At 47.9% G+C, this 11,375-nt stretch overlaps 1 protein-coding gene across 10 annotated transcripts in view; it reads left to right on the plus strand.

The window, feature by feature from the left end:
* Positions 1 to 11,313, plus strand: part of ADCY9 (adenylate cyclase 9) — a 171,042-nt gene extending 159,729 nt beyond the window's left edge. For all 10 annotated transcript variants that reach the window (XM_045047974.1, XM_045047976.1, XM_045047980.1 and 7 more), the window contains 2 exons: positions 1,794 to 1,835; positions 6,872 to 11,313. In XM_045047974.1, coding sequence (XP_044903909.1) covers positions 1,794 to 1,835; positions 6,872 to 8,060 — 1,231 coding nt within the window. In that variant the 3' untranslated portion in view covers positions 8,061 to 11,313. The remainder of the gene's footprint in view (positions 1 to 1,793; positions 1,836 to 6,871) is intronic.
* The last annotated feature ends 62 nt before the right edge of the window (positions 11,314 to 11,375 follow it).

The raw sequence follows: 11,375 nt of genomic DNA on the forward strand, positions 1-11,375 counted from the left end.
CAAAAGGGAATTTTAAGTAAAGCTGTCCTTCAGCATCTGAAAGGAAACCTTAATAAATAGTTAAATTATTTTAAGCAGAACGCAGTGTACATTTTCCTTTCTGAAGGTATGGCCGTCTGGAATCAGGGTCATTATAAAACTCTCTCCCAAGAGCACGGGATTCGTCATGCCTTTTAACCTTTTAAGAGAACCACCACAGATCCCCCATCAGCCGTTCACAATGTCCTTCAGTCACTGGTGCCGGGCTTTTCCACTGGGACCAGAGTGATCAGGGACTACTTCCATCACCTTTGTCCAGAATTCAAAGAGCAGATGTTGGGGTGCGGCTGGCATCCTGAGTCTCCCCTGCACCCGGTAGTCCTCCCTACTTGCAAAATCCTTTGAGCCCATCGACCCTGTCGGCCCCACTGAGCCTTGCAGGGTCACAGGGTAGGAAGCTGCCGGAGTGATGAACAAGCCCCCTGTGTAGGGGAGGGGACTTCCAAGAACCGCTCCAGCCTTGGGGGGATGCAGATGTGAAAGAAGGGCTGTGCACACGTGGAAAACCAGTGTCACCGCCATGTCTGGGCAAGGAGAGGACATTCAGACTCAGAGCAGTGTCTCTGCTGTCGCTCTTTCTCTCCTTCCCTGTGACATCATCTAATACCTCCTGTGATGGTGAAAGTCGCTCTGAGCTGTCCCCTGGCCTCTGCTGCCCAGGGGAGCTGCTGGCAGAGGCTGTGTAAGGTCCCCCTTCATGGTGAGCAGGGCAGGTGGATCTAGAGGACCAGGAAATGTGGGGGCACGAGGCTGATTTGCTGGCCTGGGGGAAGGCTGGGTGCAACAGGACCCCAGAAGAGGCTATGAGGGATGTGGAGAGGATCCTGCAGGTCATGGGTCCTGCTCCAACACTGAGAGGGAGTTCTTTATAGTCTGTGGTTTCTGTGCCCCAAACTGGGACTTGATTGCTTTGGGACCACCAGCTTCTCAGGTAGCCAGCATCTCCTGAATTCCTCTCTAACAGATTTTTTTTTTTTTTTGGTTTATTTATTTTGAGAGAGACAGAGAGAGCACAATTAGGGGGAGGGGCAGAGAGAATGAGAGACACCATCCCAAGCAGGCTTCACATCATCAGCACAGAGCCTGATCCAGGGTTCGAACTCATGAACTGTGAGATCATGACCTGAGCCAAGATATGAAGTCAGATGCTTAACTGACTGAGCCACCCAGGCGCCCCTCCTGAGCTCCTTTCTAAATCGGTCCTTTGTGAACAGGCATTGCTGTTCATCATGACTGGTGTCTAGCCTTTGGGAACCCGTAGGTGAGTCCTAACAGTCACATGAACGCCTTGGAGACTCCTTGTTAGATGTCACTCTTTGGTGACGGTGCGTCTGTTCCACACCTTACATGAAGGCCTATTAGCTATGTCACTGACTTTGCCTGTTGTGATTTTTTTTTAATTTTTAAATATGTATTTATTTTTGAGAGAGAGAGAGAGAGAGAGCGCGAGCGCATGAGCGGGGGAGGGGCAGAGAGAGAGGTAGACACAGAATCTGAAGCAGGCTCCAGGCTCTGAGCTGTCAGCACAGAAGTCAGACGCTTAACCGACTAAGCCAGCCAGGTGCCCTGTGCCTGTTGTGATTTTTAGTTAACACCCAGCATCAAATTATAATAAAGAATTAACTATACTTAGTTATCTAACTTGATCTCCATATTTGAAAAAGGAAAATTGTTTATTTAAACTCTTCTCAGATCACTTTATGTAATGCCTTCTTTGCTTTTTATAATAATATTTTTCTGCATTTTAATTTCAGTTCCGTAGTAATTTCACACCTGGATGTGGGACAGAATTTCAGGTAAGCTGTTAACATCATGCTTGTATCTGAACAAACGAGAGTAACTTCCAAAAAAGCAGTTGTATCTTGAAGAAAAAGAACCATATGTAATTCTTAAAAGAATAAGTGGAAAGTATGTACTTGTTGAAATAACAGATCATAGTTACAGTATCTTACTGGAAAAAACGAAATGATTGTTAAGAACATACTAGATTTGGCTCAGTTTTACATAAGATTTCAGCATGTTATGAAGGAAACCTGTGAAGTCTAGGACAGTACTTATTTTAATTCCCTAAAATATTTTGAAATTGCTAACTAGAAATTTGAAATAATAAATGTTAGACCTTTGTTTTACTATAGACATCAAAGTAAGATCTAAATAAACTGAAGAGTTAGAAATAAGCATTAAATTATATAAGACTATATAAAAGTCTAGAAAAAATAACATTAGTTTGCAGGCCTCTAAAACAGATAACTTTCCAGTCTTACAAATAATAAAGCCACACACGCACAAAAATAAAAGGCTGACTGACACACCAATGGGGTGTGGGCACACAGATAGCTGTGGGCCGTCACCTAAGGAGCTGGTTAGGGCCTGCATAAATAAAGGACAAAAAAACAAAAAAATTCACGGGGGGAAATGTAGGTAGAGGCCAAATAGGTTACTCCCGAAGTCGTCGGACGTTTAAATAACTACACACCTCCTTTTGGTCTTTTAAATTGGACGTTCACAAAGTTACAGTGTGCATACCCAGTGCGGGTGGAGGTGTGGCGCGTTCCTACCCTGCCACTGTTTATTTTGTTAAGCTACCAGGCACTTAAAATACATGGCTTATTTAATTCTCACAGTAGCCTGACACATCAGGCGGCTTTGTCCCCGTTTTCCAGATGAGGACGCTGAAGTTGAGAGAAGTTAAGGAGCCTGTCTGTGGTCACACAGCTAGTCACTGGAAGTGTGTGAACCCTGGCGTCCCACACTAGTGGGCCCCCCTCTTTCTGCCATGCCTCATCACTCCTCAGAATGGTACATAGTTTTGGAAAGTAATTTGGCGATCGGTCTACAAAAGTGTTTATAGCCTTTGACGTAATAATTCTATTTTTGTTTATCCACTGAGGAGACAATCCAGAACTTCAGTTGCCAATAAAAAGAAATGAATTATGATACATGTACTCAAATATTGCCACTGCTAAAATGCACCAATAAGAAAAACACTTATGTGGAATTGGAAACAGCCTGTCAGATTTCATTATACATATGAAAAAAATGTAAGATATGCAATAGTTATGATCTGGTAATGAGTGATGAATGATTTTTTTTCTGTTTCTACAATTAAAATATTGAATCTCTGGACCTATGGACACTGGGAAGGAGATTTAAAGTATGGAACAAAGGCCCAGTGCACATGTGTTTCTGTTACCATCACAACTATAGTATTTATTTGGAAACAAAACACTTAGCACCTTTTTTTAAGTAAACTTTTTATTGATGAATATATAACATGTGCACTGAAAAGTACCCAGATCATAAGAATACAGCTCATTGACTTTTCATAACTGAGCACACCCACTAAACTGCCGCTCGGACCAAGAAATGAAACATTCCCAGTGCCCAGAAGTACCCCCGTGCCACTGCTCAGTCACTCCCCCAGCCTCCCATCTCTAGGCATAGATTTTAAATGGCACCGAATACACCAGAATGTTAACAGATCCCATGTTAAGCTGGTTAGGACCATGAGTGATCTTTTTTTTTTTTTTTTTTTTTTTTTTTTTTTTCCGTTTTTCTTGACGTTTTAACCCCTTTTCTCTGTGATCATGGATATACTGCATTTTTCTCAACTTCCAATTATGACTTAATGTCCCACCGTTAAGTCATAGATTGACTCTTGCATTGAGTCACGTAGAATTCCTCTTTTTGGAACTGACCCTTGCTGTTCGAATGTAGGAATAAGACCACCATCATGGCTCCTTCTGTGGCGGAATGAGAAATACTGGTTATGGATGGGAAGTAATTCCTTCACCTACCCGTCACACATCTCTTCTGCTGCACATCAGCCCCTCGGGCACTAAATGTAGATCTGTGGATTGGGGCTCTCCTTTCAAACAAAGGAGAAAGCACATGTCACAGTCTGGTGCCCTTCTCCCTCATGCTGGCCTACGTTCCAGTCTTCCCCTCCTCTGTGCAGAGGGACTGGCCTGTGCCCCTCTCCGGAGTCAGGCCACACTGCTGGCTTTGGCCACAGCACAGTGAGAAAAGCATCGAGAGCAATAGCCTGCTTGAGGAGACCCGGGCACATCACCCATGTCTGCCCCAGGGCTACAAAGCCCGACTGGACTGAAGATGGTGGTGAGCCTCGGTGACATGTACTTATAAAGGGGACTGTTCCTTAATGTCACCACTTTGGAGAAACAGAAAGAAAAGTTCCCTCCTCACCCACCGAGATGGGCCCACACAAGAGAAGGCCTTCTGCCTCCTGGGGCAGATTCTCTCTCTATTCTCAAGCTCGTTAGAGGGCTTGCAAGGCTGAACACAAATCTGTTTCGGTCATTTCAGTTAATTGTTCAGTACTTGAGATTCATAATCTGTGTTGCCATTTGATTAAATGACCATTGGAAGAATAAGTAAGTGTGGTGTGTCTTACCACAGAGGTCTTTTTTGGTTGCCGGCTCACAGGGAACTTATGGCAGGGATCCCCAAAAGCACCCCCAGAACCAGCAATTTGCTAGGAGGATTTAGGACTCAGCACATAGTTGTACTGTGATTTATTACAATGAGAGGACACAAAGCAAAATCAGCAGAGAGAAAAGGTACATGAGATAGAGTCCAGAGGAAACTAAGTGCCACCTTTCAAGAGTGCTGTCCCTACCACATAGTCCGGGACGTTCTTAATTCCTCCAGCAATGAGCTGTGACACAACAGGTAAAACGTTGTCCACCAGGGAAGCCCATCAGAGACTCTGTACCCAGGGTTTCTATTAGAGGCTAGTCAGATAGGCATCTCTGCCTGGCATCAATCAAAACTCCGGACTCTCGGAAGGAAGGCAGGTCCTCAGCATAAACCACCTTGTTTACACAAGCAGTGTAGACGCGGTGAGCACCTTTTATCAAGGGGGGCAGGAACCTCCCCAAATCCGAGATCCTGATGCCAGCCTAGGGCAGTGCTGCCAGTAGGCCTTTCTGTGGCTAGCAGCCTCAGGCCTGCTCTGTTAACTCCTTTTGCATAGAACCTGAGGCCAGGAGGGACTTAACAATACTCCAGCCCATCTTCAGTTTACATGTGAGGAAATTGAAAGCTAGAAATCTTGCCCAGGGTTCCAGAACTCCGCAGTAGTCAGCTGGGACAGAGTCTGGGGATTCTTATTCCAAGGTCAGGGCTTCTGTGACTGTGTTTCATGGAGGACCATTATGGCCAGATTGGTCAATTTCGTTATTTTTTATAATATCCTTAAGTCACAGGTAACAGTAAAACTTCTTAAACATTCTGATTACAGGATTGAGTTTTCTGTGCCATGGAGCTATCTAAACTGAGGACCTATCCATTTTATATAGAATCATATTTATAGTGACTCAGCCCATTGCTACATAAGATCTAGAAGACCACTCTGTGTGCTGTAGAAGCACATGAGAGCCCAGAATTGACATGAACAGAGCACTCACAGCTCTGTAAACAAACAGAAGACAGGCAAGGAAATGCCATGCTCATTAACAGTGATTGCCTCTGCGTGGTCCATGATGGCCAAATCTTTTCTTTCTGCGTTTTCCCCTCCATTTGTTCTCATGAGTATGTAGTACTTTTAAATGGAAAAGCTGTATCTAAAAAAGGAACTTGCAAAGAGACCGTGCTCCTGGCACTAATCTTCAGTCACACCTGTTGCTGGTCAGCACCGTCCAACTGCAGAGCAGTCCCCCCCCCCCCCCGAGAGCCCCCCGCCTCGAGAGCACGCTGTCATCGGAGGGAACAGAAGTGAGAAAGGCAATTGGAAAATTTCTGCTGGAATTGTAAATGTGCAGTAGTTGAAGTGACTCCGTGGTTCCGGCTCCAGTTTTGTCCCACAGACAGACTCCCTCCTGTGCACAGGAGCGTCCCTGCGGTGTTCGCCAGTAGTAAGCAGTGGACGCAGCCCCAAAGGCCCAGGGTTGGGGTCTGGTTGTTACAGTACATCCATGTATTAGAATTTCTTGCAACCACAAGAAAATCAATACTTCTCTGAAGGAAAGACATTTGTTTTTTACCACTATTTATGCTCTCTGAGTTTCACACAATGTGCTACTCTTAAAAGTATACATACTATTTTTTAAAATGTTAACATTGTCTTAAATGACTTTGGCAAAATAGAACTAACCCAGAAGGGGCTAATGGTACATTGGTGGACTTTTATACACGTAGACAGTAGAGAACTTACCAAAATCCTTTGTAAAAGTACACATCTTTCAGAACTAACATTGGATGAGAAATCTAAAAAGGGAGTGCGTCAGAGAATGTTAAATTTCTTGGGTATGATGATGGTAGTGTGGTTACGTTGGGAGACATCCTTATTCTTAGAAGATAGGGACTGAAGTATTCAGGATCCAAGTGTCATGATGTCTGCAGTTTACATTCAGAATGTTCAGTGGGAGAGGCGTGTGTGCATGAGTGTGTGTTGACAGGGAAAGAGCAAAGCAGGGAAACATCAGCAATTGTTGAATCCAGGAGAGGAGCGTATGAATGTTTTAAGTAGCCTCTTAACTTTCCTGTAAGGTTGACAATTTTCAAAATAGAAAGTTGGGGGTAAGGAAAAGATGTTAAAAGTCCAGGAGCTGAAGGCTCCTGAAGAACCACAGTCACCAAGTGCTTACTCAGAAGCCAGTGACAAAGGTCAGCCTTTATTTCTGCACCACTCCAGCCAGCCAGCTAAACGGGAGCGGGGCGCTTGGCGGCTGCGTGCTGTCGATGCCCCAGAATTTGGTGCCGAGTGCTAGTTAGCTGGGCTGTTTCAGAACCCGCAAGTCCTGAGCAGCAACCTCTCCCTTAAAAGGTGCATTTAAGAAGGTACATCGGTTCTCTTCTCTTTACTCTCCAGTTCCAAGGGGAATCCGTGCAACAGTTCCTTGCCGCGTGACGGCAGAGCAGCCAGCCTGATTGGCCAGGAGGGGGTTCTTGTCTTCTTTCTCCTGCTCTTGTTGGTCTGGTTCCTGAATCGAGAATTCGAGGTCAGCTACCGCCTGCACTACCACGGGGACGTGGAGGCGGACCTCCACCGCACCAAGATCCAGAGCATGAGGGACCAAGCTGACTGGCTGCTGAGAAACATCATCCCCTACCACGTGGCTGAGCAGCTGAAGGTGTCCCAGACCTACTCCAAGAACCACGACAGCGGGGGCGTCATCTTTGCCAGCATCGTCAACTTCAGCGAGTTCTACGAGGAGAACTACGAGGGGGGCAAGGAGTGCTACCGCGTCCTCAACGAGCTCATCGGGGACTTCGACGAGCTCCTGAGCAGGCCGGGCTACGGCAGCATCGAGAAGATCAAGACCATCGGAGCCACGTACATGGCTGCGTCAGGTCTGAACGGCGCGCAGTGCCGGGACGGCAGCCACCCGCAGGAGCACCTGCAGGTCCTGTTTGAGTTCGCCAAGGAGATGATGCGCGTGGTCGACGACTTCAACAGCAACATGCTGTGGTTCAACTTCAAGCTCAGGGTGGGCTTCAACCACGGGCCGCTCACGGCGGGGGTCATCGGCACCACCAAGCTGCTCTACGACATCTGGGGCGACACCGTCAACATCGCCAGCAGGATGGACAGCACGGGGGTGGAGTGCCGGATCCAGGTGAGCGAGGAGAGCTACCGCGTCCTGAGCAAGATGGGCTATGACTTCGACTACCGAGGGACGGTGAACGTCAAGGGCAAGGGCCAGATGAAGACCTACCTGTACCCAAAGTGCACGGACAGCGGGGCCGTGCCGCAGCACCAGCTGTCCATCTCCCCGGACATCCGAGTCCAGGTGGACGGCAGCATCGGGCGGTCTCCCACGGACGAGATCGCCAACCTGGTGCCTTCTGTCCAGAGCGCGGACAAGACGCCTCCGGGTTCCGAAAACAACGTGCAGGCCAGGGATGGTCACCTGTCCTCTAAGAGGCCCTGGAAGGAGCCTGTCAAAGCCGAAGAAAGGTGTCGATTTGGCAAAGCCATAGAGAAAAGCGACTGTGAAGAAGCGGGCGCTGAAGAAGCCAGCGAGCTCACCAGGCTCAACGTTTCTGAGAGCGTGTGACGCAGCGCCCGTCGCTGCCGCGGTGCTCTGCTCCTTGAAACCCAGTCACGTTTGTACTTGCCTGTTGTGCGTCCCGAGCACCACAGCCTCTGTCCCTGGACGTGGTGTCATGTGGTCGTGGCAGCCCTGACGTCTGTGCGGACCACAGCTATTCAGGGGTCGTTTCCATCCGTCTCGTTCCTTTTCTTCCCCGGAGCCCTATCCCCTGGGTGTGACCGTCCAGCAGCGTGGAGAACAAGTGCCTTCGGGGGCTGCCCGCGGCGTCTAGTCTGGGGACAGAGACCGCCGGTGGAGATCATGGCATTGGGTATTGCTGGACTTTTTAAACAGAAGCTGTGGTTAAGATAGCGTTCTTACTGCTTTTCCTCACAAGACACTTTGGGTTTTTGTTTTGTCGTCGTTTGTGTTTTTGTTTTGTTTTGTTTTGTTTTGTTTTTGCTAATACAATGTTTTTGCGGTTTATTTTTTTCTGTGTACGTAATAGTGTTTCCCAGTGCCCTGATCTTTCTATGTAAACATGTACACGCACACACACTTTCATTTATGAATCTGAGATCAAGTGCCAGTAACTCACTGTGAGGGGTGGTGGGGGGGCGTGGGGTGCGAGCAGCCGCCAGCCTGGACGGCCCGTGCCCTCCCCACCTGCGCCTTCCAGAGCTCCTGGGCCCTCGGGGCTGAGGGGGCACCGCTCCCCGGCCAGGCGGCGTTAGGGCTTCTTCCACGTGCAGGCCCAAATTCCAGATGCTAACCAGGGATGAGCTCGTGAACCCAGGCCTCAGGTATTTAAGAGCCGTGTTTCATTCTGCCCCGGAAACCAAGGGGTCTTCCAGCTGGGAGCGAAGGGGTTTGTCTTTGAAGCTGAATCCTCTGAGAGGGAAACTCGAAATAAACGTCTGAGGGTTGCATTTATTTATTTATTTATTTATCAGGAAGTGCGTGTTTCGGCGGGGGGGCTGCCAGGACATTGTGGTGAAGGGAGATAGGCTGGGTCGGGGAAAGGGGGTCTGCAGAGCACACAGCAGGGCGAGAAGATGCCCACTAGTGCTTTGGCCACTTTGGGCCACGTCCCCACACAGGGGCTGAGCAGGACCTGGACAGACGTGGCCAGAGCACTCTGGGCCAGAGATGCTCCCAGCCACGGTTTTCAGCCTAACTAACGCAGCCGCTTCTGCCCTGCGAGCTGCAGATCAGTGCCCACGGGGCCTGCCTGCTACAGGGGTCGAGTCAGAGCCCTGCTCTGTATGAGGCAGGAGGCCTGGGCAGAGCACAAGGGTGGGCAGGCAGTGCCGGCAGGGGCTTGGCTCCCACACAGCCCAGAAGTTTCTCATCCTTTCCCGTTCTTGGCTTGCGCTGGGCCTCTGTGCGGCAGGATTGAACCTAGTGAGTGAATCTGAGCCCCCTTTAGGTGGAGTTCTTACACTGTGCGTAGAGACAGAATCGTCCACGTGCAGATGAGGTGTTAAACCAGGGCAAGTGTAGAAAACCTAAGGAAAATCACTTCTGGGCCCTTTGTTGCTAATCCTGCCTGTGATGACGTTTTGCCATGTTGAGTCTGGAGCGTACGTGGTGTTGAACTCAAGCTAGAGTTGCCTTGTCGTGGTCATTTTCCAGGTGACACTGGCATACAGTTCACAGGATAATTTGAGGACTAGCTCCTTCTCTGTTGAAGGTCTTTACCGGCATGCCCTGTGCATTTTCTTTTCGCTGCTAAAATCTCTGTGTAACTGTCACATCTACATCAGGTCCCATTATCAACCCCGCCCCCCAAATTCATACGCAATCTGCCATTTCCGGTATCAGGAAATACTGATTCTGATCGGCCAGCTCTCCTTGGGGACATGCATGGGTCCCAGCAGTATGGCCACAGCCAGGGTCTTGATGTCCAAGCGAGTCAGGAGCGCTCTCAGTAACCAAGATCTTCCTTCAGGTTTTACTGTCAGTTTGTTGGTCTTCCGATGCCGGAGAAAGGATGGTGTGACAATACCTCTTGCTTCTAAAGAATGTATTCTTACAAGATCCTGCAGAATTTTTATTTTTATTTTTGTTTTAAAACACTACCCGATGCTGTCCTTGCCCATAGGGAAGGTGGGTGTTAGGGGCTTCTATCAGTGTTAAGGCGTGTATCTGAGTGTGGTCCTGTCCCTTTGCCTTCTTTCCCCAGGCTCCATAGCTCTGGCAGCAGCTAAGGGGCTGGGCAGTTGCTGACTCGTCAGCTGTGTCTCTGCTGTTCCACTCGGAGCACGCCCTCCAAGGTTCATCTCTGCACATGCGTCCTCCCCAGCACATTCTCTTATTCCTTCCCCTGCTGCAAGGATGTTTGTGATTCCTGACCCTGGGAAGCTGCAGACGGCAGGGAGAGGGTCTTAACATCTGGCGATCTGGTCCAGCAGTGTGCAAGTTGGAGCCTTTGATGGATGGCTCTCCCAGAGTTTTAAAATTGTCTTTTAAAAAAACACCCTGAGCCTTCCTAAATAACCAGTACAGATGTTCTCTCTGGGCCACTAGGCGACATGGGTCCTTCCCGGTTCCCTGCCCTGAAGCATACCTCAACGCAGGACCACAGAATCTCTGCAGCGGGAATGCCATGCGCCCAGCTCTGTTGACGTTGAACAAATAGTCACTGAAGACAGGTCCCTAAGAAGCAGTTCAAGCGCTACCAGCACGATGGATGTATTCTTCACAGTGGCAATACCTCTTACGAACTTAGGTCAGGAAGCAATACTTCAGAACTGAATGTGTGTAAATAGTTGCTTTGAGTTGCAACTGCTGTTTTCTTCTTGGCCCCAAGTCAGATCGAATTATACACACATACATATATATATGTATATACATATATATATATATATATATAAACAAGCACACACAGAGTTTTATCCAGTGCAAACAAACGTAGAGCATCAGTTATGAAGCCCTTAAGTAGCTTGAAGAGTCACACAGATTATGCAACACCTGCACATTTGCACTTGACACTGAGAGCCAGAGGGCCGCGTGCTTCCCGCGACGTGGACTGTAATAATTTGTAGTTTCCAAAGATCTGTCTGCGTTTGCATTTCTAGATTTTTGAGATAAGCATTTTTTGGTTGATTGTTTCAGAAAATCACATCATGCCTAGAACCTAAAGTTAAATTAGCAAGAACCAACTGTTTGCATTTTTCCCTCGTTCCTTCACTCTGCTCTTTTTAAATTGTTAATTCTAATTATTTGAAAATGCATCCACTGAAGAAATGGATATTAAAATATTCTAAAATCTAAATCCTTGATGCCTGGTATTTCCTCATTGAAAAGATAGACGTGTAGCACTTCAGAAACTGGGGC

The sequence above is a fragment of the Felis catus genome, chromosome E3 (assembly GCF_018350175.1).
Source record: "Felis catus isolate Fca126 chromosome E3, F.catus_Fca126_mat1.0, whole genome shotgun sequence".
Classification (NCBI taxonomy): domain Eukaryota; kingdom Metazoa; phylum Chordata; class Mammalia; order Carnivora; family Felidae; genus Felis; species Felis catus.